The sequence below is a fragment of the Maylandia zebra genome, linkage group LG3 (genome assembly GCF_041146795.1).
Source record: "Maylandia zebra isolate NMK-2024a linkage group LG3, Mzebra_GT3a, whole genome shotgun sequence".
Taxonomy (NCBI): Eukaryota; Metazoa; Chordata; class Actinopteri; order Cichliformes; family Cichlidae; genus Maylandia; species Maylandia zebra.
This window is the reverse complement of record NC_135169.1, coordinates 29,968,006-29,996,003: the sequence shown is the minus strand read 5'-3', so window position 1 is coordinate 29,996,003 and position 27,998 is coordinate 29,968,006. Positions and strand designations below refer to the sequence as shown.

Below are 27,998 nucleotides of genomic sequence, written 5' to 3'. Positions count from 1 at the left end.
TCTCCAGGCTGTGTTCCCACCTCTTCCTCATTCCCTCATGATCCTGCCTGTGTCTTTATAGTGTGTGTCCTCCAGTGTTCAGCGTTGCGTTTTACCCTTAATGAGCTGTGTGTTTTGCTTCCGTGGTCCCTCGTTTTCAGGTTTTTCTAATGTTTTATTAGCCTCATGTTTTCAGTTTAGGTTTGTTCTTGTGAGTTTATGTTTGGAGTTTCTGCCACAGCACAATAAAGCTGCCTCTCTTCGTTCACTGTGAGTCCAGTGTTTGGGTCCTCTTCTCCTGTCTGCGCACAGCACACCATGACAGCAGCACTATCAGTCACCGATTTACCTCTTCAGTGCTTGTATCTGAAAGTTGTTTAAGCAGCGCAGGATCATCTTGAGAAATCCCTGTGAAAAATAAGGCTAGACTAGTATTTAAAAGCACCTGCCTTGAAGGTTTTTAGATTTTTCGGACGTTCGTGATGAAACTATTGACATTAGTGTCAAACAATGTTTATTAATTCCAACAAAAGATATATGAACCCCCGATTTTTCCTCTCAAATAAAAGATGGTCAGGATGCAAGGGCAGTGGGACATGTTTTTTCTGCTATGTGGAAAATAAAGTGTTAGTAATGTAATGTCAAATGTGCAAATTAAAGTCCTCAAAAAAACAATTCAACCTAGGGAAATATTAGACACACGAGCAGCACATAATTCATATTTTGGACTAAGAGGAATCTTTGGTAAGGATTTGTTCAATTCATTTCAATTTTATTTATATGTCACCAAATTACAGCAACAGTCGCTTTATATTGATATCTCATTTTAGATTAGGTCCCGATATACATCTACCTACCTTATTCTTGCTTGTGGTTGTAACAAATAATTTTTGACAAGGGCACAATGACCTTATGAGAATGCTGATTGCACAAGAAATCAAAGCAGGGTCAACTATAGCATTGCACTGCCACAGTGAAGGCCATGCTGCCAAAATTGTGTTTCAATTTTAAAACACTCAGGCAGCTCTTAATCACAAAGTCAGTAGTGTATGCAAGAAAATGTTGTATATTTATGAATTACAGGCAAGGAAAGAATACCAAACTGTTAATAGCTTCAATTTTGATTGAAGCTGGAAACACTGCTAGCTCATGAGGTCCCAACAATTCTGAAAAACTGTAGGGTGATTCAGGTTGGTCAGGTATTACTCATGTTAAACTTAAATAAAATAAAAATAATCATTCATTTATGTTTATATTTCAAATGTTGGTGAGAAACATGACTACATATTTTTGTTTTCTCTTTTATTTCCTACCAATATTATAAATAGATCTTTTGTTTTTGTTAGATGTCACACTTCCTGTAAAGCAAATTGCGTAGATTTCTTTTTCAGAACAGAGGGAGGGGATGTCACATATCCCACCTATTTCATGCAGAGTATAAAAGCTGAGCTATGAGATGAACAAAGGGACATTTTTGACCTGTTGATTCTTTTATCAGGGGAAAACTGTAAGTATTGTTTTTTTGCTTGTTCTTTTGGGTTTTTTTTTTTTTTTTTAGATATCTTCATTAGACATTATTACATTATACTTACATGATTTAAACAAAAGTCTTTCTCCAAGATTTCAATTTCATTAAAATATTTTTGTCTGTGCAAAATAAATAAATAAATAAATAAATAAATAAAAATGAATCAGTCTTTCTCATTCATCTTTTCTTCCATAATCTCCAACAGGCATAAGTGAGACTATCAATGGGGCAGCTCAAGTCTAAGATTACAGGGTCAGGCCCAGGTATTCACCAGGCAAATCCTGAAGAAGGACCTCCCAGGTACTCCTCACACCATTTTGATAGCAGTATAAATCCAAACTCCACCATCTCAGGCATGTCAAGGTTTGTTAAACGCTAGATTTTTTTCTTTATTTATTCTCTCACTTGTAAGTCTTACATGATACTATTATATCACACTGATCCTACTTCAACTAGCTAATCTATAATCTGTTAAATATGTAAACATAAACAAAGTAAATTAATAAATAAAAAAAGAAAGAAAATCTAGCAATCACTGAAGGAAATGCAGTTTCAAACAGTTATGGTTTCATTATTTATTAACTTTTTCTTTCTTTTTTTCACTGGAACAAAAAGCGAATCAGGACAGAAGGACATGGAGCTGCGAAAAACTTCTATCTATAACACCATAGACATGGCACCACAGTTAGATTATTATGCAAATACACTGCCCCACCAAGAGATCAAAATCAGACCGTCCCTTGATGTTCTGCGCAAAACATTTGAGGTGAGATTTCCACCTGTGGAAAAAAGATCTCACTGTTGTGTTTTTTTAACTTTGCAACTAGTTTAATCAAAAACTGACATTTTATTATATTTCTATTCAGAAAACTAGCAGATCTATTTTCTAAATTATTTATTATTGTTTTAGGAAGTGGAAGCAGAAAAGGCTGCCGCAGATGATGCCGCCGCAGAGGATGAAAATGAAGAACCCCAAGGTCCTCCAGGGAAACCGCCTACTAGATTTGGCTGGTTTATTGCAGTCTGGGTGAACAAAGCTTTTGTGTATTTAAGTCTACAACATACAAATGGATAAAAGACTAACTAAAAAAAGGAACAATTAAAACAAAACAAAAAAGACATTTATTTTCTTTTCTTTTTATCACAGATGCGCTGCATGCTGAATATCTGGGGTGTCATCCTCTTTCTCCGGCTAACATGGATTACCTCTCAAGCAGGCATTGGTGAGACAACATTCATTCATTGTTCAGCATATTGGGTCCTTTTCATTCCTGCTTTCTGCTGCCAACTCTGGTATATATAACATTGATTTAGGCTGTTAATTCTTGATAGTAGATATACAGTCAAACAGAGAATGATAATTTGGGGTTGAATAAAATACTCACCTTGATTAAAATTTGTTCCTTTTCATCCTGCAGAAGGTACTTCATACTATTGGCATGAGAAATGTAAAAAATCAATAAATAAAACAAATTTATATACGTTGAGAGTACTTACCTAGCCCATTTTTGTGGATATATGACAAAATAAATACAAAATGTATCATAATAACAGAATTGTATAAGATCTGTAGACAAGAAAATTGATACACTACATGTAAAACATTCTTATTCAAGCCCTTTAAACAGGACTTTGATATAATAATTAAAGACCTCCATGATCATAATATTATAATACTGAGTCCTAACTTGTTTCTTTTTTTAGTGTTGGGCTTGGTTATCATAGCGCTGGCTGTGTCAGTGACCACAACAACTGCCCTCTCAATCTCTGCCATCGCAACCAATGGGAGAGTGAAATCAGGTGAGCCCATGTGCAATTTAAGAATTCCAAACAAACCGTCTGAAGTAATCTGAAAGTATGAATACTCTGGATTCCTGTTGAAAAATCGCCATTAAGTCTGTAAAAATGGAAATTTTCAGTTGGGTTAAATTTTTAATTTATTTATTTGAATATTGCATCTTAATAACTTTATTATTAACTGTGTATTATGTATATACACTTAGCATTCAAACTAAAAACTCCTAAAATCACAAATTGAATAAATGATTTTAAAATGGAATGACACAAGTATACGTGTGAGAGGACGCCGCTCAATCTTGCCTTTTAAAATCATCCCTTGAATTTCCAGCTTCAAACCCACAATCCTGTCTGACACTCTCTTTATCTCTATAACACTTTTAAGAAATGTTTCCTTTAGGAGTATTCTCACTACATTTATCTTCACATCAACATTATCATAGAACAGCTCCAATGCTCCTGGCGTTGCTTCCCTTCTTCCTGGTCCCCATTCAAACACAATATTTTTAGTATCCCCCATTCCATCATATCAGTGAGCTCTCTTTTTTGGTGAGATTTGCCCTTAACATTCTATTCTAGAATACTTATCCCATTTGAACTACAAATTTAAATGGAAAAGGTTTTATGCCAGATGCCCTTCCTTATACAACCCTCCACATTATCTGGGCTTGGGACTAAAACTAAGCAGATTGATTTGTCGCTTGTTTCCAATTAAGGCAATTCAGTGGACGGTGAATGGTTTTCTTCAAATGCTCTCGTCCAAAGTAGCTCAAGTAAAATAAAATTGGAAACCAGCCAATTCTGGTCTCTAACTAGGAAGTTTTTGCATCTTTGAGAAATAATATATCTGTTGGTCAAGATATTAATCCATTTCAAAAAGTTCAAATTATTGTTCTGCATCAAATAAAGAAAAAGGAAAATCCATTTGTTATTTGGGTGTAATACTTCTTAAATAATGATAAACTTAGATAATTCAAATGTTTGGTTAAATACAATCATTTTAAAATATCACAGTTATGTTGGATATTGAAAATAAGTGCTTTTCCACAGTCAGAATGTGAAAAACAGAAAACTCAAGAAAGAAAGCCTCATCAATGATATATATATTTTTTTAAAAACCTGAAGAGTAAATATGCGTTTGCTAGAAAGCATAATTTGATGTGATGTAAATTTAGATTTAGTGTTTTCAAGAGTGATGGGCACATCACTAAAAGAGAGGTAAAGTAAAAAAAATAAAAGACTAAAAAGACAAAACAGAGTCACGGTACATGCCTGTATCATTAGCCAGAGTTTTCTTAGATTAAATTTTCATACTGATGCTCAAAAAATGAAGTCAGCTGATTGATAAATCTAACCCCATTGAGAATATTTGGAAAATACCGAATACTTTATGTAGCTGTTTGATTCTCCCATAATCATAAGAAGATGGTAACAAATAAAAAAATATTTGTGGACATAAAAATGATATTCCATAAGCTTATCAAAGTTATGTTAGAATGAAAGGTGTATCAAAGCTAAAGGCTGTCCAATGACATATTAGAGAGCGTGATTTTTTTTTCACTTTAACAGCCTTGTTTCTGCTTATTTTTAAATATTTAGGTGGGACATATTTCATGATCTCTCGCACACTCGGTCCTGAACTAGGAGCATCAATTGGGTTGATCTTTTCCCTTGCCAATGCTTTGGCTGTTGCGCTCCATACTGTTGGCTTTTCAGAGGTTGTACGCGATCTGATGAGGGTAAACAAATAATAATATAACTAATAATAATAATAATAATAAATAGGTAACCACATCTTGTAAAATAATGCATTCTAAATCTTTATACTTTCATATTCCTGTTAATAACTTGTTGATTTTTTTTAGAGCTATGGTACCATAATGGTGGATTCGCTCAATGATGTCCGTATTATTGGTGTGGTCACGGTGACAATTCTTTTGTTCATTACGTTCGGTGGAATGGACTGGGAAGCCAAGGTAAGCAGACCCAAACACATTTCACTTTGTTTGCTGGACATGGGTTACAAATATTGTTGTTTCTTATTAATGTTTACTCTTCATTACACCTGTTTCAATTATCCCTCTATATTCTTTTTTCACTTTCACTCTCGTAGGCTCAGATTTTTTTCTTCATAGTTCTCATGGCTTCCTTCGTTGATTACCTTGTGGGAACACTGATACCTCCCACCCTACTGAAGAAGTCACAGGGCTTCTTTGGATATGACAGTAGGTTTATTCTTCTCACAACAATCTATTTTCCAAAATGTATCTTTGAAAAAATCATTTTGATTAAATTACTTTAGTTATCAGTACTTCTAATAAGTTCTGCCTACCAGTTCTAATGCACTAATCTTCATTCTCTGATGTCAGTTATTCTGGACTGTCACTGACAATATTGAACACGTTATAGGATTGACATGAATTAATTATTGGAAGTAATAGCTGAAAGAGCAAACTTTCAGCTACTTTACAAAATCCTGACGCAACTGAGTGTGCCTTTCATATGCTGGAGAAGAAATCTAAAAGGGCAAACAACTGAAACAAGTACAAGTTGAAGGTGGCTGCAGTTTTCACCAGAGAAGATTCTCAGCAACTGCTATTTTACATAAATTGTAGACTTCGAATACTCCTTGTTTGCAAGGGAAGAAGTACCAAACATGACTGTTTTAACATACGTAATATTACATTTTGTCAAACACTATGGTGTTCTGTTACTTTGAATCAAAGTGTGGAATGTGCAACTGCACTTTAGATCAATTTTCGATTTTACACTGAGGAACATTTGTTGCTCATGTGGGGTTACTCAACGAAAAATATTTATTTGTCCCAAACATCATATGTGTTTACAATAGGGACATGTTTTTAATAATTTAAAGTTTAATACTATTTAAGCTAATATCTCGTATCTTCTACAGGGGATATATTCATAGAAAACCTCACACCAAGCTGGAGAGGTCCTGATGGCAACTTTTTCCGTCAGTTTGCAATTTTCTTTCCTGCATGCACTGGCATCCTGTCTGGAGCCAACATCTCTGGAGACCTCAAAGTATGACAAGCATCAAGAAAGCAAGATGGTTCTTCCACTGAACCCACTAAGGTTTATATGTGAGTGATGACTCTAAAAATATTTTCTTTTGTAGGACCCTTCTACTGCTATCCCCAAAGGCACCCTAATGGCCATATTTTGCACCACTCTCAGCTACGTTGTGATTGTTATCACTTCTGGTAATTACTCAGTTTCCTTTTTTTCTTTGCATTAGACATGGCTGGAATCTAAACTTTAAAGCTTCATTCAGATTCTGTGGTATACAGGCATTTTTTTTCTTGTTGAAACCACCCGTGAGAAAAAGGTCAGACACTATGAAACTGTTTTTTAACTCTGTTCTGAAACTAAAATTGACTGCAGGCGCAAGTACAGTGAGGGATGCCTCTGGAAATATGACTGACCTCATGACTGGAAACAGCACAAGTGGCTGTTTGGGACCAGCATGTAAACTGGGCTGGAACTTCACAACCTGCGTCCAGTCACAGGCTTGTTCACAGGGTTTGGCAAACTACTCGCAGGTACTGGTCAGCTAAGAGATAAATAGCATTTATGTTCATTGAAATTTTAACCAGTTTTTTTTATTTATTTAGGTAAAATAAACATTGTTATTGGTTGTGAAAGGTTGGATCAGGTCTTAAGTTATTTTTTATATTTACACGTAAAATAATCCCATGGATGGTTTTCGATTCTCATCTCACCTTTGGATCTAAAGATCTGAGTTTGAAACATATTGAGATTACCATGCTTTCATGTCTTCTATTATTGTAATGATCTTTTAACAGGTTAACCCAAAAGCATTGAATTGACTATAAATTAAATAAAATGATGTATCGAGGTTCATTAGAAGAATCAATTAAAATGAACATGTTACATTGTTTTTAAGGAATTTGTACTGACTGTCCACTACTTTCAAGATTTAAAATTGATTTACTAAAATTGATTACTTGTTACTTTTTAAATTGTCATTTCCTAGCGCCAGAATATATAGTTCGCCTTCTTTGCCCTTATCAAACAGTGTGCAGCTTTCACATACTTAGAAACTGTATTTTGGCTTCTTTGGTTCTAGAATGAGCTGCACAATGAAATCTAGCTTGCCTTATTAGTATCTACTTTTAAGTTATTCTTATTCTCACTATAAAATTGCCCTTGACTCTTTCATGGTCTTTTTTTGTAATCTTTTTTAATTTCCTTATATGTTGTCTTTTGTTCGTTTAGTGTTTCTTTTCTGGAACTGTCTCTTGTAATGCTGGTTCTATTTAAAAAGTGCTTATTTATTGCTTATTTAAACTGTACTGTTTATTTTTGTGAGCATTTATATTAAATGTGTTGTTTTGAATACATTATTCCAGTTTTTAACAATTTCATTTTGAAACTTTTCTACAGGTAATGGGCCTGATATCTGGTTCATATTACCTCATTGTTGCTGGTGTCTTTGCAGCCACCTTGTCTTCTGCTCTTGGATTTCTTGTTTCTGCCCCTAAAATTTTTCAGGTGAGAACCACCTGAAAAAAAAGATACATCACAATGACTGAACCATATGTTTTATTTTTTAGACAATAAAATATGGATTGTCTTAACCAAATTTTCAGCTTGTGCAGCATAAAGTATTAATTTTGCAGAGTCGAACAGTGATAGACAAACATCTGACACTAGCTTTCACAGTTCTACTATTTCTGCCATAGTATTTATAAAGATGATCATAGCATTTGAGATGGAACTCAGTTCTTAGCCACATTCATCTTAGCTTTTATTTTGTTTTAATTCAACCTGAATTAATTTAACAGAAAAACTACGGGACACTGCTACCTCATGGGCTCGTGACTTGTCAGTCACATGGGGAAGCACATTGTTTGTTATCACCTTCCTGGAACAGATGGTGACCTTAATGACAAAGAAGCCACATACTTTTTTCCACATACCTTTACACAACTGGTTGCCTTTTTGACACAGATGTCAGAGAACCGATGATTATTAGAAATAAATCAGATTTCCGTCTCTCCAGCATTGCTTCAGCAAGGTTCTGCAAAAAAGAAAAAAAACTTAATTTTTTTGGTGCAAATTCCTATATCCCAACTAGAATAAGCAGCAAAACAATGAAACATGTAATATAGTCATCTGTAAATGTAGTAAAGTTATTATTGTTAAAGAAATGATGTTTGTATTTTATTTCATCCCTCAGTGTCTGTGCAAAGACAATGTATACCCGTATATTTCATTCTTTGGAAAGGGTTATGGCAAAAATAATGAACCACTTCGGGGCTATATACTCACCTACCTCATTGCTGTGGCCATCATTCTAGTTGGTGAGTGTAATTCAGAACTGTCCTCCTACTGTTATTTGAAATATTGTTTCATATATGTGCTGATCGTTTTTTCCCCTTTTGTATTATTACAGCTCAACTAAATATCATTGCACCCATTATCTCCAACTTCTTCCTGTGTTCCTATTGTCTCATAAACCTAAGCTGCTTTCATGCATCAATTGTCAACTCCCCTGGTAAGTTATGTACTCAACTATCGCACTGCACTAAGACTTGATAAAAGCTCATGCCTATTCACTAAACAAGAAATTAACTATTTCACCAGGTCAAAAGTGATGTCTAAGATAGGTGATACTTAACAAGCTGATAAGAAATAATGCGAAGATATATTCCTTTGAGCATCACTTCAATATTTTTTGTGCTTATGCTTAGGGAGGGCAAAAAGAGGGGTTTATATTTCAGGTTTTTTTTGCATGCTGTACTGGACACAGTTCTAGAGATCTAAAATCAGAACGTTTGCATTATGCTCAGATCTAACTGTCCTTCTCTTGTCATCTCTTAAAGGATGGAGGCCAGCATTTAAATACTATAACAAATGGACAGCTTTGTATGGAGCAATGGCATCTTTTGCTCTGATGTTTGCGTTTACCTGGTGGGCTGCTCTAGTCACCTGGTTCGTCATCTCCCTCCTGTTTATATACATTACATACTTAAAGAAACCAAGTGAGTCAAAATCAAGCATAGGTTGGAAGTCAATGTTGCTTTAACAAGAAACATGTCTCAGATGGACAAGTGAAATGCACTGTATTACCTTTCATTTATACTGCATCCGTTTGCATAATGTTTTTTATTACATCAACAGATGTAAATTGGGGCTCTTCAATACAGGCAAGTTCATACAACATGGCTTTGTCATTCTCTGTGTCTCTTACTGATGTGAAGGACCATGTCAAGAATTTTAGGTGAGGGATCTTAAACGTTAAAATGCATTTGTCTGTTTTTTATTTCATGTGTTCTGTTTTCAAAGAGTATTTGTGTGATCATTGTTTTATTTAAAAAAAAAAAAACTGTCAAAATAAATCCTGCTAACATATGCAGAATGGTGAAAGAAGGACATATCAACAAGTGCTGATCACATATCTCAATTAAACATTAGGATAATTCAAATAGACAGTAACTCCCGGACATTATCTTTGTTCTCTGATGTCCTTTTATTAGACCACAGTGCCTTGTCATGACTGGACCTCCAAAACAGCGCCCTGCACTGGTGGATTTTGTTGGCTGCTTCACTAAGCAAGTAAGCCTTATGATCTGTGGAAACATAATGGTGAGTTTCTTTGTTTCATGTTTATTTATAAGTTATAAATGACAACTGATTGACATTTTTGTATCCACTTATTAAAAGTCCTCACAATGGCTTTTTGTTAGAATTTTTTTTTTTTTTAATTGCACATGCTCAGTTCCTTCTGCTTTTCATGGAAGGTTGAAATTGCCTTTTCCAGGAGCCAGACAAGCAGACCCAGTTTCAGGATTCCACAGATCAGTATGTTAAATGGCTAAACAAGAGGAAAGTTCGCTCGTTTTACACTCAGTTTACAGCTAACACCCTCAGAGATGGAGTTCGATATCTGATGCAGGTAGGTCCTCTATTTGACAAGCAATTGTTGCTCACTACCCAAAAGAAACTAGAAAATGAATAATGGCTTCTTACAAGTTATACTGTATGAGTCTCATAATGTTAGATAATGTTAAACCGTTTTTATCAGCATGTGAGTGGCTCTATTGAGCCTGAAAAATTAAAGGTTTCTCGTTGAGTTGCAGAAGACACAAATACCTATGTGGATGTGTCAAGAATGGCATTCTACTTACAAATCAGCTTTTGGTTTGTAATCATGGCATATCATTCCTTTTTTAAACTATAAAATGTTATCAAACATTTCAGTACTATAATACAATTGAAGCAAAGGGTTGTGTTTAAATGGTCTGTTTAAAAAGAAATGCTATAATTTATATTCTTGTTTAGGGGTGGATTTATGTGTTTTTCCTGCATCTTATTTATGATGTCATTTTAAAATTCCACTATCTTGAAAATATTGTAAAGTTTTTTGACATTTTCAATATAGATATCCAAGAGTTTAACTCAGTTTAACTTAAAATGTAAAATGCCTGAAATCCCTAAAACTTTTGGATGTTTCTGACAGCTTATTATTATTATTATTACTATTATTATTATTTTTTTAATTCAAGGCTTCTGGTCTCGGCAAGCTAAAGCCTAACACGCTGGTCATTGGCTTCAAGTCAAACTGGATGGAAAGTTCTCCTACAAGCATTGATGATTATATCCACACTATATAGTAAGCTTATCATTTTTTCATATTCTGTATGTGTGAGCATCATTCTATTGTAAACATCAAAGATTACATCTTTGAATCAATTCTGAAAAAAACGTTATGGTGTTGTTATGGTTTTCATTTTGGGAGATGAAGAAAACATGAAGGAAAGCCGTGATGCGTAGGTTTATTCTATTTTAACCTCTGTTTTGGTATTTGAATTGACAATATCTGTATTTTTGAAAACTGTTATTCATAGATAGGTAGGGTGGGTTCACGTTACCATCCACGAAAATTTGGCTTACATACACCGTGGTCTTAAGGGTCAACTTAATGATTTGGTCTAAAATTCATAAAAAGCCTTTTAACGATTCTTTTAAAAGTGTGGTGTGCATTTTTAGCATATCGAAAGTACCATACAATATTATAACACCTTCTACTTAACACTGAAATGAGTAAAGAGTCCTTAAAAGTATTTCTGTTGCTCACACACTCTCTTTTACTGTTCTTCAGTGATACATTTGATGCCAACTACTGTTTGTGTATCTTGAGGATGATGGATGGGCTGGACATCAATGACCATGCTGATTTTAAAGGTTGGATACATGGCCTAGAATTCTTTTAGGCATCAATTCCCAAACGTATATATGTATAATTTATATATATAATTTATTTTTTAACGTTAGAAAACCAAGGCTTTGAGCCTGATGAAGCCATTGAAAGCAATGACCATCAGCTTCCTGAGAAAAACTCTGGTAAGCACTTCTAATACAAATATACATTATAATTACTGCTTCTTAAGTACGAATATGGAGTAATCTTTATGATAACACATATCTATTGCTTTTTGCAGCTAATGACATTTCTGAAAACAGCAAAAGCGATCAGGTCAAGACTGTGTTTAAGAATGCTGGGGGAACAAAGACTATCGATGTCTATTGGATAGCTGATGATGGAGGTGAAACATGGCACACGGGTTACATGACAATTTATTAATATGTGTGTAACACTTAGTTGAAACACTGAGTTGATATAAAAGTGTGTGGATTGGGTATCTGGTCAGAATTCCGGGCCACCAGTTTGGGATTCTGACCACTTACTTTGGTCATCTAACTATGATGTCTCTTGGACACATTGTGAATGTGAATCAAAGGATGAGTTGGTCTGTGAGCTAATCTGGAAACACCTAGATCAGTCAGTAGCCAAAGACAAGGAGGTCTCAACATTTCAACTTAGACTGGTGGATGGATAGTTGATAGATATAATTTTAGTGCCAATATTGGCTTTAGTCAAAACTGAATCTTCACCTATCATGTTGAATATAAAATAAACCACCGCTATCTTGCTCTTCTCTAGGACTAATTCTACTGGTGCCTTACCTGCTCACCAGGAGAAAATGCTGGCGAAGCTGTAAGATTAGGGTATTCATTTTGGGAGATGAAGAAAACATGATGGAAAGCCGTGATGCGTAGGTTTATTCTATGTTATCCTCTGTTTTGGTATTTGAATTGACAATATTTGTATTTTTGAAAACCCTTATTCATAGATAAATTGAAATTGAAAGGCGTGGAGGTAAACATTCTTCCAGTAAGTTTTTATTTGTGATCTATTTCTTTATTGTTAAATAATGTATTGATTAAATTGATATAATTTTTTCCTTTAGAAAAGTTTAAAACTGTATATTTTAGATGTACAACACACAGTCGGCGATCAAATTTGAAATAGCACCAGGACTGAAAGAGCGTTTCCCTGCATGCTGTTCAGATTGGGGTGAAAATGTTTAGGAATGTTTCAGGTTATATGACATGGTGTTTGATTTTCAGAAACTGAAGTGCTTTAAGGTTGTTTTTGATTTCTTTCAGAATGATGGCCCTGCTGAAGAGATTCCGTATCAATGTTACTGATGTTGTCGTCATGACAGACACTGAGAGGAGTCCCCAACCCAAAAAGTATGAAAATCTTACCATCTTTTTCAAATAAGACAAAATATACACTTTTACAAAACTCTGTGAAGCTTTTAACCCCATAAACAAACGACAGGCATGGAATTTCACCTTAACGTTTCAATTATGAGTCCCATTTTTATTTAGTGAAAAAGATATTTTTAAACATGATGTTGAATTAACTGTAATAGAACACTGGAAGTAAAATTATTTAGAGCATGTTTAATTCTAGCAGGGTGTTTCTTTCCTTGCCAGCAAACTCATTTGTGTCTTTTTGATGCCTTGCAGTATGAATAGGTTTTTGGAGACTGTTGCGCCCTACAGGCTATATGACGAACAGCAGGAAGATGTCTCGGTTCAGGAACTAAAAAAGAAGGAACCATGGAAAATATCTGACAAACAGTTTGAAGCTTTTAGACTTAAGGTCTGTCTCTCTGTACCTCATTTCTGACTAAAGGAGGAGATGACATGCATATGATTGTCCACCAAATTAATTTAAAAAAAATTTTTTATTTACAGTCTGAGAGAAAAGTAAGGCTGAATGAAATCATCCGGAGGAATTCACAAAATACCACCCTCGTGCTTGTGTAAGTCGACTGTTTTTATTACCGGTGAAATTCAGAGCCTTTTTTGGTGCAAATTTGTTAAAACTGTCTATTATCTATAACATCGTATATGCTGCCATTGTTTTGGTGTATATTTAGTCCCAGAATTTAGGCAGTTTTATTATACATGCATACACCATTTAACATTCCCTAGATGGTTTGTATTATACTATAATGTGGTGTATAATATATAATATGAAAATGCAGATCAAAAATAAAAGGGGATAATTGTAATGGATTCAGCAATGCAACCTTCAGGAACTAAATGACTTTACATCTGTTTACCATTATAGTATATGTTTAAAAATTTTAAAACATAAATTGCATATTTTAGCTATAACAAACATGATAATAATAAGATCTAATATTTAATAAATATTTTTAAATACACAAGGGACAGTAAAAGGCATTATTAGGATCTCAACCCACTCTGCCTAATAGATATTGGAAATTATATATATACGTGTGTGTGTGTGTGTGTGTGTGTGTGTGTGTGTATTCATATATATATACACACACACACACACACACACACACACACACACACACACACACACACACTATTGGTCAAAAGTTGTTTCGTTTTTAACTGTAGTTGCTGATTTGTTTCTATGCTTTCATTTCAGAGTACAATTAAACTGCATAATAAAAAAACTGTGGTGTTCTAAAACGTTTGACTCGTAGTGTACAGTTACAATTAAAACAAAAAAGAAAAGAAAAAAAAAGATAATTTTATGCCAAACCACTTTGTTCTTTAGAATGTAAGATTTCAAATACAAAACAAGAACAGTCTATTTTTTTTATGGTACTTCATTTATTTTAATGCTAAACCACAGAATACAGTGTGTTTATAAAAAGAATAAATAAATAAAAATAAAAATAGAAGAAGTGTATTTCTGTAGTTGCTGCAAAAAAAGTCCCCAAGCAAGGTTATTTTTAATTTATTTTGCCATTTTTTTATGTTGATTGTAATTCAATAATCTTTTTTTTTTTTTTGTTATAATTGAATTATTTTAGGAGTCTTCCTGTGCCGCACGGCGACTGCCCCAGTGCTCTGTACATAGCCTGGCTGGATACTCTGACCTGTGGCCTCCACTGCCCTGCAGTGCTTGTACGAGGAAACCAAGAGAATGTCCTCACTTTTTACTGCCAGTAAATCCTATGTTAGTGCAATGAAATCTACAGAAACAATATTTTTGATACTCTAAAACGATGTCCTGACAATAAAGGAGAAAAAAAATCACACAAGACAAATAAGTAAATAAGAAAAAGCATAAATGCGTGTAAATGATGTGCAGTTGTTACAATGATTAACAAATCTGATGAATAATAAAGAATGATCAAAAATGGAAGATAACACCATTGTGGTTATTCACTTTGTGCTGAATAATTTCAAACTGTGTATTCCACAAATAATCACATACAGAGCTTACCCAGTGTATTACACTAATTCAGTGCCACATCACAACAATATATATATATTAGGGGTGCAACGATACACAAAATTCACGGTTCGGTTCGGTTCGATACTTTGGTGTCACGGTTCGATATTTTTTCGATACAAAATAAAATGTTCATGCCTTTTTAATTTGTCATTTATTAAAATTATAAATATATATTTTAACTCAAAAGTACAGTTTTTAAATTTAACCCTAACCCTTGTGCATGTTTTTTATTTTGACAGCGAATGCGCACCTGCGGACCACTTATGTGCAGCCCTGGTTATTTAGCTCGTCATATTGCAGCCACAGAAATTCTTTTGTCCATGAAACCATAAAGCTGCACTTTCTTTTTGCCTTATAGTCTGATTTGTCATAACTTTTCCGTTTTGTGGTAAGCTTTTCTTTGGCTGTCACTTCTTCACCCTGACCTGTCTTATTTGGCTCAGCAGAACTGAAATATATATCCTGCTGCTTTTACACACGCACTCAAATAAGCTCAGCGATTCTCTGCGCGATCAACCTCTCACATGTTTAAGCTGCGGGAGATTTCACTTGTCATGTTTGCATAGTAAGCTAACGATTAATAAAACGATGTCAGAGGAATTGGTGCACAAATTATCATCACTCACAGATCAGTGCTGTCGCTCTCTATACACAGTTCGCAGGATTGCAAAGTGAAAGCAAAAAAACAAGCACAAATTCAAACGCGATTTCAATATGTCACATATTGACAGTGGCTCACCGATGCCAATGACATAATTACCCATCTACATTTCTGAAAGAATGCAAAAGCATTGACATATATTTTTCCTTCCTACAATAGCCCGACGGGCAGGGAAGAGATAGATTTTGGTAGCCCGACTGAAAAAAATCGCTAGCCCCAGGACTTCGGGCTAGCGATATTGCAAGCCCTGTATCTGATTGAGGAATCACTCATCTTTGGAAAAGAGAGTTTATTACAGAGAAATGTCTCTTTCCAAAATAAAAGCTATACTATCCGCTTCTTCTGGGCTATATTCTCAGCAGCATAAGGAGAATCATGTGCTAACAGCTGTCTAAATGACTCGGCTAAAGTTAGTAGCATGCTTGTTGTTTTTGTCTTTGCACTAGGATGATGTCGGCGTAAATGTGCAGTCATATTCGTTGTGTTCCCACTAGTGCTTTCAGGTTAATCTCGTTGAAATGACCTTAACGCCACAACACGGCAAATCTCCGTTAACGAGCTACCACCGATCACCCCGTGCATGGGGCTAGACGGCCAACACGTTAACGAGCTAACTGCGCTAACACACTAGCTCCCACCCATGTAATTGAGCATTGCGTGGCACAGCCAACATACTGTTTTACTTTAGTCCATGACTCGCTTACCTTCAGGGTCATACGTCACATGAAAACCAAAATAATTTCAAACGCCAGATCTGAATGAGAGTGGGGGAGGTCCATGTTGCAAGGAGAGCTTAACTTCTGTCTTGCTAGCTTGCCCTGCGCTCTTCCTTCTGACTATGCTGTCTGTGTTGAGCGCTCAGTGGATCTGCGCTCGACAGTGCAGCCTAGGCGGAGTAGTCGAACGCAGATTCACTGAGCGCTCAACACAGACAGCATCGTCAGAAGGAAAGTTGATAAAATAAATTACAAATGTTGTATTGTTCGATACATATGCGTACCGAACCGAAAGCACTGTATCGAACGGTTCAATATTGATACGAATATCGTTGCACCCCTAATATATATATATATATCTGTCCCATCTGTAACAACTGAAAATAAAATAAAATAAATAAATAATAATAACAAAGGTAAATCAATTGGACCAATACGGCAAGGTTGTGATGATCCACTTGGTAAAGTAAATCCGTTGGGCATCTTCTTTGGCCTTCGGACAGTAATTCTGACAGCTAAAGAACCAAACGGGACAGGCCAAAGGAAAGAAAGAAAAAAAAAAAGCAGCAAATGAATTTTTCATGCTAAGTAATAATCTTATAAATTTGTGACACGCCATTTCATCTCTGCTTTAAGGTGCACATTTGAGAGTTATACAGGAGAGTCAAATACTTCTAATTTGAATAATTGTTTTTAACAGGAGCTACAGTCTCCAGAGACGTATGTAGTGAAGCAGTAAAATTATTAACAAGATAATCGACCTCTGTTGGGGTAGCGTTCAGATAGCTTCTCTGCTCTATGTTAGTACAGGGCATTGAAGATGGATTACATTCATAAACTTAGTTACAGCACTTTCAGAAAGACATCTATTGTGATAAAGTCTACTCTCCACTGCTGTGTAATCAATTATCATAAATGTAAATGTTATCAGGAAATGATCAGACAGGAGAGGGTTTTCAGGAAACACTGTTAAATGTTCAGTTTCTATGCCATATGTTAAAACAAGATCTAGAGTGTGATTAAAGTGGTGGGTGGGTTCTTTTACATTTTGAGAGACGCCAATTAAGTCTAATAAAAGATTAAATGCCATGTTGAAGCTGCCATTTTTAGCATCTACATGGATGTTAAAATCACCCACAATAATTATTTTATCTGAGCTCAGAACTAAATTAGATATAAAGTCTGAGAAATCAGACAGAAACTCTGTGTAAGGCCCAGGTGGACGATAGATGATAACAAATAAGACTGGTTTTTGAATTTTTCAGTGGCGGAAAACGTGGACAGGGCTAAGCATCAGACTTTCAAACTAATTAAAAGTCTGTCTTGGTCTTTGGTTGATTAATAAGCTTGTGTGGAAAATTGCCGCCCCCTCAGCCTGTGCTTCAAGGATTCTGATTGTTAGTATGACTTGGTGGTGTTGATTCAGTTAAGCTAACATAATCATCCTGCTGTAATTGCAGTGCAATTATTTGCAGTGTATTCAAAATAGCTAGATTTTTCATTTCACAGTACAATACACATTTTCTCACATGCCCTCTTAATGTCCATTTATACAGTGGCTACAAAGTGTACACGCTCAGGGCGACCGTGGCTCAGGGGGTTGGGAAGCGCATCTGTAACCGGAAGGTCGCCGGTTTGATCCCTGGGCTCTCTGTCCTGGTCGTTGTGTCCATGGGCAAGACACTTCACCTACCGCCTACTGGTGTTGGCCAGAGGGGCCGATGGCGCAATATGGCAGCCTCGCTTCTGTCAGTCTGCCCCTACAACTGTAGCTTGCCTCCACCAGTGTGTGAATGTGAGAGTGAATGAATAGTGGAATTGTAGAGCATTTTGGGTTCCTTGAAAAGCGCTATATAAATACAATCCATTATAATTATTACTCCTATTTATTTAGGGATGGGTATCGTTTAGGTTTTATCCGATACCGGTGCCAAACCAGTACTTTTGAAACGGTGCCGGCGCTTAAACAGTGCTCGAACCGGTGCTTAAAGAATGGAGAACACAAAATTGGTCCAAAAACCTCTCATGTTCAGCTGTTTTTTTTTTGTAAAAAGATAACAATGTTAGCCTTTTTTGCAGCTATAGGGCATATATGGTATCACTCTTGGCTGGAAGCAGTGCTTAAACAATGGAAAAAACACAAACTTTGTCCAAAAACCTCTCGTGTTTAACTGTTTTCCACTTTTTCTTTGGTCATTTTAGCCTTTTTGGCCAGGGTGAAGGGAGTATCTGCCATCAAACAAGAAGACAGCCGCATGTAACTACGACGGTGTTTGCTAGTTCACCTTACATGCATTAATGTAATAACGTGGTTAGCCTATTCAATGTAAATTATACACGAACAACATTAAGCTACTCACGCAGAGAAGAACGGCTGCTGCTGCATCATCATCCGTCATCATTTCTGCTACACTGGCAGGGCTAGGGGCCAGGACTCTACTCTTCGGGTTTTGGGAGATGTTGTTAACTCTGTGTTCGATAACAGGCACCACACCCGCAGTAGATCAGTGTGAGGTCTTGCAGCAAGCTATCAAATACAGTTCATTTCTCGGCTTTTAAAAAAAACGCTATGCGTCGCCAGTGGCGGTCCTAGCCTGTTTGCCGCCCTGGGAGAACACTCCATCCATCTTCGATTGGTTTTAATTTTGCACTCCAGTATGAACACAAATCCCCCAACTTGAGGATCAGCACAACATAACCTAATAGACCTACACCTTAGTTCACAGATTCACTTTGTCTAAAGCAGGGGTCGGCAACCTGCGGCTCCTAGTGCGACTCAGCGTAGTTTGGGAAAATAAATTTGAATATTTAGCTGAAGTGTATTTTATTTATGTTAGTTCTTTTTTAACTTGTAGTTCTAGAAATATAAAAATAAAATTATATTCTATTATTTTTTCATCGCTCAAAATAAGAGTCACACTTGCGGAAGCCGGTATACCCGCCGAAACGCCGTGCATTTATCGAGACTTTCAACCCCAGGTAGGCCAATTATGGATCTTTGGATCCACATTATGTCAGCAGCTATTCTCCACTGTGAACTATGTTAAAAACAAACACCGCTCACGCCTCACAGATGACAGCTTACAGTCCTGCCTAAAGATGAAGTGACTTCTTACAGATTTGCAGACGCTGTGCGCAGACTGCGGGTGTCGCTCAGCTCCCCTACAGCGGCGCTGCAGACCACGCCCCACCACACACATTAACCAGGTAAAATACATATTTAGGCAGAATTTTACAGATATCTATTTTTCATTTTTTAGCAGCAATAATTCTTTTTTTCCAATTATTTTTTAAAAGTCAGGTCAAGGCTCCAAAAGCCCAAAGGCGATATAACAGTTTTTGTTTGCTACACGGATCATTTTAGTTCAGCTGGGTGTCTTTCCTTTTGTTATATTTTTTTAAGAGTTCAAAATGTGTTAATTACATAAATAAAATGTCATTTTCTCTGTAGCACTTCATGGATTTCATAAGAAACACACCTTGTTTGTTCACACAAAGCATAAAGGTAAAAAACAATATATACAGTGTTATCTTCATTTTAGATGTGAAAAAGTATTTGCGGCTCCCAGTGTTTTCTTTTGCGTGGAAACCGGGTCCAAATGGCTCTTTGGGTGTTATAGGTTGCTGACCCCTGGTCTAAGGCGTATTTCTGGGATTTCACACAACCCAGGATTCAAATCATGAATACATAATGGGCTTGGATTTACATCATTATGAATGAAATGCGCTCTATTTGGAAGCAGCCGCCCCCCCTCCCCTTTCGACGGCTTGTGTGTGAGACTTTAAATCATCAAACTGTAAATTTTAAATTGTTATTGATCCCTTTACCCCGAGTCCTAAAGTGTATATTTATTTTCTTTCTCTTCTTATATTTATTGTTTGTTTACTTGCACTGCTGTAACTGGAACCTCGTCGTCTTGTCTCTCTATATACTGGACTGTATGTAGCGGAGATGACAATAAAGTTTACTTTGACTTCAGCAGTGAGCAGGCGCACCGAGGGCTCTCGAGAATTTCGAAAAAACATCGGTGCAAATTATAAGTCTGTATCATAATGTCCGCTGTTTTAGTGTTTGTTGTTTTGTTTTTATTTTGTTTTATTTTGTGATTTGGTATTAGATGCCGCTCCAGCCAGCCAGAGAATCCCCCGCCGCCCCGCCCTCTCCTCCCTGTGCTGCAAGCAGCAGGCGCACCTCGCAAACGGAGGGCGCCCTTACTCCCAGCAAATGGGCGATAGAAAACCGATCAGTGCCTATGCCATTCCCAATATGCGCTGGCTGATGTCGGGGCAGCATGAGTACGAGCAATTTTTTTTTTTTTTTGCCGATGCCCGTGATGCCGCCCCCCACCACGATGCCACCCCGGGAAACCGCCCGTGTCGCCCATATCAAAAACCACTATGGTGCGTCGCAAGGTGTTTCATCAGATTCGAGGTGTTACCTCCTTAAATCACCTTAAAGCACCTGTTGCAGGCTGCTGAGTTTGCATCCTTTGCTGTGAAGCCAGACTTTTGACCACTTTGCGTTGGGCATTTTTAATCTGTAGCTCTGCTCTAAAAGAACGTAGGTACCTGGGCCCGCCTACTATCCTCGGAAAGGTAAAATGATTGGCTAGAATCCAAAGTGTTTGACATCTCAGGAAAGAAAAGCACCGAAATGTGCGCTGCTTTTCGTTCTACCGTTTATGTCAGAACCTACCCATCCCTATATTTAATTGCCATTTTTATAGTAAAAATTAAGAATGCAAAAAAAAAAAATCCATTGAAAAACATAAAAACATGTACAGTATAAGTAACACCCTTAAACGAATACATTGTTAAAGCACATTTTTAGTTAATCATAAAATTTAGTTTTTTGGGTATACAAACCCCATCATTTAGAGACTGATTTTTCTGACATTTACTCTCTTAACTTCTAAAATAAAAGCCATGGTTTTGCATATAGGTTTCAAAGCATCAAAGAGATATCAATATTACATTAAGATCTCTTAATATTGAATCAATATTAAATTAATAAATAAAGAACAATTTGTTTGGTGCAAAATGAACACTACACCTCACCAAAAGAACGTACCTACAATGCCCAGACTGAAGCACGGCAGTGGCAGAATAACGTTTGGAGGTTGCTTTTCGTCAGCCTCAACTTTTAAGGTGGAGGAAATTTAAGTTTCCAAATAAAAGTCACTTTTGATCCAAAACCAGGCATCTACTAGAGAGATGAAAATGAAGAGCAATTTCACCTTTCAATGTAGCAATGATCCAAACCTTCACCAGAAGAACTTGAAGGTTTTGAAATGGCACGGCCATTGATTGGTTCAGACCTAAATCCAACAGAAAATCTGTGGGGTAACCTGAAGAGGCTGTCCACAAGAGATGCTACACTCTGCATTAGTGATGTGCAATACCCCTGATTTCTTTTCCGATCCGATACCAAGAAAAATTCAGGGTGGTATCGGCGATACTGATCTGATACCGATATTTTGTACAAAAAACTTAATGTTTCATTGTATTTCATATATATTTGTATTGTGTAATTTTAATAATAATATAATAATATAGCTTCATAATGATTAGAGGACATCAGACTACTTGTTCTTATTGCTTAATAATGCAGAATTATCATATAGAAATAAAAAAACTTGAAGTTGTCCGCTATTTGAAAACGCTGCCTGCCTGCCTGCAGCACTAAAGTACTCCGTGAGAGACGTCTGTCTCGCCCTAGAAGCACCCTCTCCTATCCCTCTCCTCCTCTTCAGTAGTGATGTGCGATACCACTGATTTCCTTTCCGATCCAATGCCAAGTAATATTCAGGGTGGTATCGACGATACTGATCCGATACCGATATTTTGTACAAAAACTTATTTTATTTATTGTATCTCAAATTATAGCGTCATAATGATTACAGGACATCAGATTACTTGTTCTTATCACTTAATAATGCAGAGTTCATCATATAGAAATAAAAAAACAGAAGTTGTGCGCTATTTGAACACCTTGCCTGCCTGCAGCACTAAAGGACTCCGTGAGAGACGTCTGTCTCGCCCTAGCAGCACCTGTCCCTCTCCTCCTTTTCAGTTCGTCTCAACATACATATTCTGAGCCCGTTCTCACTCACGAGGCGTAACATCCCGACGTTTTGTCACGTCCCGCGGCGTACCTGAGGAACGCGAAAGGTGACCTTCCGCGTTCTTATGGTACGCGCTGGGTTCCAGCCCTGTATTCCATAACCTTATTTCTAACCTTAACCAGCACTTTAATGACATGAAATAGTGTTTTCCCAAGCGATTTTAAGGGAAAGAGCAAAGATGTGTGGATTGAGTCCAAACGGTTCTCACGTGTCCTCAGTTTTCCGATGTCGTCATGTAGGAACGCATTGGGTGCCTGAAAACGTAATATGTTGGTGATTTGTCACCTAGCGTAAAATCTTACGCTTTGGGAGTGAGAACTGTTAGGATGCCTGGGTCGTTGACCCAGGGTTTTTGAATTTATTCAGAATCAGAATCAGAATACTTTATTCATCCCGAGGGAAATTAGGGTTACAGCAGGCAGCACGCTAATGGCGCATGCGCACTTACAAAGGAACCTTCTGACCAACTTTACACAAACATCACATTGGGCAGACATGTCAGAAAGGTAGGCTGATAGGAAAAAACAACGAAAATACACTACATGAGGTAAGAGGAGGAGAAAAAAAACTCCACTCAGACTGAGCTCCTAGTGGGAGAACAGTTTGATAACAGAAAAAACACCTCAGCACAAAAGCACATGACTATCAATACACCATAGAAACACAAGACGAGCAACAGGGGCGGGTAAAGGGTAAGAGAGAGCCGGTGTAGACAGCGCATCCGGTCCTGCAGCATCTGTGCTGGTCCAGTTGACTGCTATTTTCCCCGGTAGGGCACAAGCATTGAAGGCGTTGGAAAGGGAGGGGGGATGAGTGAGTGCTTATCAGTGTAAGTGTGTGTGTGTGTGCGTGTCCATAGTTTAGCTGAGACAGTGTCCTTCGGCCTATCAGGCTAAGTAAACAGTCCTCCAGCCAATCCAGGTGTCCTTGCATGGGATGGGAAGAATAGCCGTAACACAGTCATTATCAGGGAGTGATTGTTCGGCTCCAGCCTTGGGCCTGCAGCTGGCGCCGTGATGGGGATCCGCAATGTTTATGTTGGTTTTGTTAATTTCCATGCGAGCAGCCCAGGAGAATTTTTCAGGCTGCTCTTTAACACACTGGCCTCTCGATCTCCCGTTGGAGAGTCGCGAGCCTCCCCATGATGGTATCAAACTTCTGTTCCATGGTGTTATCGTTCTTTTGATTCTGAGACCTCACAACTGCAGTGAGCCGTTCCGCGATGTTTTCCAACTGTCGCTCAAGGGTCTCATTTTGAGCAGGCCTCTCTCTGATGTTTCCCCTCATACGCTCAATGGTGTTGTTTTGAGCCTTCACAGCAGCTGCAAGTGTCTCCAAGGTGTTGACCATATTACAATTATTATTATTATATTACAATTATTATATTATTATTATATTATTTATCATTTCTAGTCTTTGGTTTCTTTGAGTTCTGTCTTATGGTTTATGTTTCTGTCTTCTCTAGTTGCTCTGTCTCCCCTGTCAGCTGTATCCCCTTGTCAAGTTCGCGTCTCTGTGTATCCTTAGTTGCTATATCCCCGTGTCCAGTCAGTGTCTGTCTGCCCTGGTCCCGTCTCTGTTCCCTCTGTTGCAGTGCCTGCATGTGAGTCTGTGTCTTTAGTTCAGTCTGTGTTATGTTTCCTGTTTTACTTTGAAAGTCCGTGTCTCATGTATAGTGCGCAATCAGTAGTGCGCATGCGCCAACCAGCGTGCAGCCTGTTACAGTCGCTCCTGCTTTTCTCTTAGTTTAGCTCTTTTTTCTTACGTATTCTTTTTTTTTCTGACTTGTATTTTCCTCCGTTTTCTATCTCTTACTCAATCATGTGGATTGAGAGAGTTTTTGTTCTTCTGCTGGCCGTGGAACTGTTACTTTTATCATGGAACGGGACCGCGGCACATCTCCTACACGCACGGACTGTTTACTCCAGAGATCAGCTGATCGCCCTGATGCCGGCCGGCTCGCTGGCCAGGCCCGCAGAAGTACCAGCTGAAATTTGGAGGAAAACACATCGGGGATGCAGAGGTCAAGGACAGAAGAGAAGAAAAAAGGTGACGGTGAGACAGCGGAGGCTCGAAGCGAGGAGGAGGTTTAAACCGTGTCTGCCGTCTATCGTGATGGGAAATGTGCGATCGTTGGCAATTAAAATCGACGAGCTCTCAGCACTGGTACGGAGTCAGAGGGAATACCGAGAGTGTAGCCTGATGTGTTTCACCGAATCATGGCTGCACCAGGTCATTCCCGATGAGAATGCTTCCGTGGAAGGCTTCCACACTGTTCGGGCGGACAGGGACAGCATCGCTAGCGGTAAGCGTAAAGGAGGTGGGCTTGCTGTTTTAGTTAACAACCGGTGGTGTAACCCTGCCAACATAACAATCAAAGAAAGGATTTGTTGCCCGGACACTGAACTGTGTGCTGTTGGACTCAGGCCGTATTATTTACCCAGGGAATTCTCTCACGTCATCTTGGTGGCTGTCTATGTTCCCCCCTCTGCTAACCCCACAGCTGCATGTGACACTATCCACTCTGCCATAGCTCGGCTACAGACTCAGCACCCGAGTGCCTGTATTGTGATCTCGGGTGACTTCAACCATGTATCACTGGACAATACACTACCAACATTCAAACAATATGTGGACTGTCCCACCAGGGGAGAGAAAACTTTAGACTTACTGTATGCTAACGTCAAGGATGCATACAGCTCCTCCTCCCTCCCCCCACTTGGTAGGTCAGATCATAACCTGATTCACCTCACCCCCCGCTATGTGCCAATTGTGAGGAGGGAACCTGTGACCACCAGGACTGTTAGGAGGTGGTCAGAGGAGGCAATAGCGGAACTACAGGGCTGTTTCGAGGTGACCGACTGGGAAACACTCTGTGAGCCTCACGCCGAGGACATCAATGGGCTTACTGAGTGTATCACAGACTACATAACTTTCTGCACCGACTCCATTGTTCCAGCTCAGACTGTTCATTGTTACCCAAATAACAAGCCGTGGGTGACTAAGGACATCAAAGCCCTCCTCAACAACAAGAAGAGGGCTTTCAGAGGGGGCAACAAAGAGGAGGTGAGGAAGATCCAGGTGTTACTAAAGGACAAGATCAGAGAGGCTAAGGACAATTACAGGAGGAAGCTGGAGTGGAAACTCCAGCAGAACAGCATGAGAGAGGTGTGGAGGGGCATGAAGACCATCACTGGATTCAGGCCAACCAACAGCAGGGGAGCTGAGGGAGGTGAGAATAGAGCCGACGAGTTGAATCTGTTTTTCAATAGATTCGACACCACAGTGTCTGCTCCCACCCCCACAACCTCACCTGCAGTCAGCCTGGAATCCAGAGCCACACCACTGTGCCAGCCTCTCTCTTCACATGTTGCCTCCTGTGAGATTCCTGACACCCCTCCCCCACCCATCACCTTCACTCAATACCAGGTTGAGATGCAAATGAGGAGACTTCACTCAGGCAAGTCTGCTGGACCAGACGGAGTGAGTCCCCTTGTCCTCAAGACCTGTGCCCCCCAGCTGTGTGGAGTCTTTCATAAACTGTTTATGCTGAGTCTGAGTCTGCAGAGGGTCCCGGTGATGTGGAAGACATCATGCCTCGTCCCTGTACCAAAGACGCCTCGTCCCAGTGGCCCCCAGGATTACAGGCCCGTGGCACTGACCTCCCACATCATGAAGACCCTGGAAAGGCTCATCCTGGACCAGCTGCGACCCATAGTAAGACCACATCTGGATCCCCTTCAGTTCGCTTATCAGCCTCGTCTCGGAACTGAGGACGCCATCATCTACCTGCTCAATCGTGTCTACACCCATCTGGACCAGCCGGTGAGCACTGTGAGGGTCATGTTTTTTGACTTTTTCAGTGCTTTCAACACCATCAGGCCGACCCTCCTGTTTGATAAGTTAGCAGCGATGCAGGTGGATGCTTCTCTGGTGTCCTGGATTGTTGATTACCTGACAAGAAGACCACAATATGTACGTCTCCCACAGTGTGTGTCTGACAAGGTGATTAGCAACACAGGGGCACCACAGGGGACTGTCCTCTCCCCCTTCCTCTTCACCCTCTACACCACAGACTTCAGCCACTGCACAGAGACCTGCCATCTTCAGAAGTTTTCTGATGACTCTGCGGTGGTTGGATGCATCAGCAGGGATGATGAGACAGAGTACCGGGCTGTGGTCGACTCCTTTGTCACGTGGTGTGAGCAGAATCATCTGCAGCTCAACGTGGCAAAGACCAAGGAACTGATCGTGGACTTCAGGAAGACCAGGAAACACTTGACCCCTGTTTCAATCCAGGGGGTCAGTGTTGACATTGTGGAGGACTATAAATACCTTGGAGTACACATTGACAATAAACTGGACTGGGCTAAAAACACCACAGCACTTTACAGGAAGGGCCAGAGTCGTCTCTATTTTTTGAGGCGACTGAGGTCCTTCAACATCTGCCAGAAAATGCTGAGGATTTTCTATGAGTCTGTTGTGGCCAGTGCGATCCTCTATGCTGTTGCATGCTGGGGGAGCAGGCTGAGGGTCGCAGATGCCAACAGACTTAATAAACTGATCCGTAAGGCCAGCAATGTTGTGGGGATGGAGCTGGACTCCCTCAAGGTGGTGTCGGAGAGGCGGATGCTGTCCAAGATAAAGACAATGTTGGATAACACCTCCCACCCACTCCATGACATGTTGGTCAGTCACAGGAGCATGTTCAGTGAGAGACTGAGATTACCGAAAAGCACCACTGAACGACACAGGAAATCATTCCTGCCTGTGGCCATCTCCCTGTACAACGCATCCACTTAACACACTGGTTACTGCTACAACTACACATGTTTTTTTTCCAAATATTTATTTATAAGTGACTTATGTATGTATGTATGTATATATATGTATATATTGTACTATTCTTAGTTAGCGTATTGTCTGTCTTGTCTTAATGTTGGTTTAAAATGGAGCACTGTAACAAAAAATAATTTCCCCCAGGGATCAATAAAGTATTCTGATTCTGATTCTGATATGCGTCTGGTTTTGCTTCCTTTGTCTCGTTAGGCCTGATTTGCCCCAGCTGTGTTTCCCTCCTGTTACCCATTCCCTGATTGCTCCCCTGTGTATTTAAGCCCTGTGTTTCTCTGTCTGTGTTGTGGTCTACCCTCATTTAGGCTGTGTGGGCTGCTTGCTCATGTAAGTTTAGTTGGATTTTTGTTACGTTTTGCCAGCAATAAAAGCTGAGTTTTAAAATACACTTTTGCCTCCGAGCGTCTGCACTTTGGGTCCTCCTTATAACCACTCTTGCCTGCACACAGCCCTAACCTGACAAGAACGTGTTGATATTCTATGATATGATTTACACTGAGGTGTTTGACAAGATTAGTGATGTTGCCACAACCATACATGCCAACCCTCCCGATTTTTCCGGGAGAATCACGAATTTCTGTGCCCCTCCCGAAAAACTCCCAGAGCCACCATTCTCCCGATTTTCCACCCGGACAACAAAATTGAAAAACCATATCGCAGAATTCATAGCGCGGCCCAGCCAATTCCAGTTTCCAACAATGGCGGCAGC

At 38.7% G+C, this 27,998-nt stretch overlaps 1 protein-coding gene and 1 long non-coding RNA gene across 4 annotated transcripts; one reads left to right on the top strand and one right to left on the bottom strand.

The window, feature by feature from the left end:
• Positions 1–1,381: 1,381 nt before the first annotated feature.
• On the top strand, positions 1,382–14,835 carry LOC101475294 (solute carrier family 12 member 3). 2 transcript variants are annotated; one of them, XM_004563484.5, is made up of 28 exons: positions 1,382–1,486; positions 1,713–1,807; positions 2,123–2,273; positions 2,418–2,534; positions 2,655–2,730; positions 3,212–3,307; positions 4,904–5,043; positions 5,170–5,280; positions 5,418–5,529; positions 6,219–6,349; positions 6,444–6,528; positions 6,710–6,867; positions 7,733–7,840; positions 8,529–8,652; positions 8,745–8,846; positions 9,175–9,333; positions 9,473–9,572; positions 9,829–9,937; positions 10,113–10,247; positions 10,858–10,964; positions 11,454–11,536; positions 11,627–11,695; positions 11,794–11,898; positions 12,297–12,408; positions 12,803–12,889; positions 13,172–13,307; positions 13,403–13,470; positions 14,506–14,835. In XM_004563484.5, the coding sequence occupies exons 2-28, from the start codon at positions 1,731–1,733 to the stop codon at positions 14,642–14,644; spliced, it is 2,997 nt and encodes a 998-aa protein (XP_004563541.2). In that variant the 5' UTR covers positions 1,382–1,486; positions 1,713–1,730; the 3' UTR covers positions 14,645–14,835. The 2 variants fall into 2 exon arrangements, with proteins under 2 accessions (XP_004563541.2, XP_076737782.1); XM_076881667.1 differs by having other exon boundaries at positions 1,713–1,870.
• On the bottom strand, positions 2,426–16,597 carry LOC105941195 (uncharacterized). 2 transcript variants are annotated; one of them, XR_013096829.1, is made up of 5 exons: positions 16,299–16,597; positions 8,269–8,369; positions 7,763–7,851; positions 2,893–2,938; positions 2,426–2,797 (listed from the first exon to the last, which is right to left on the bottom strand). It is a non-coding gene; the product is annotated as an uncharacterized LOC105941195 (long non-coding RNA). The 2 variants fall into 2 exon arrangements; XR_013096828.1 differs by lacking the exon at positions 16,299–16,597 and adding an exon at positions 10,480–10,506 and having other exon boundaries at positions 2,428–2,797.
• Positions 16,598–27,998: the final 11,401 nt, after the last annotated feature.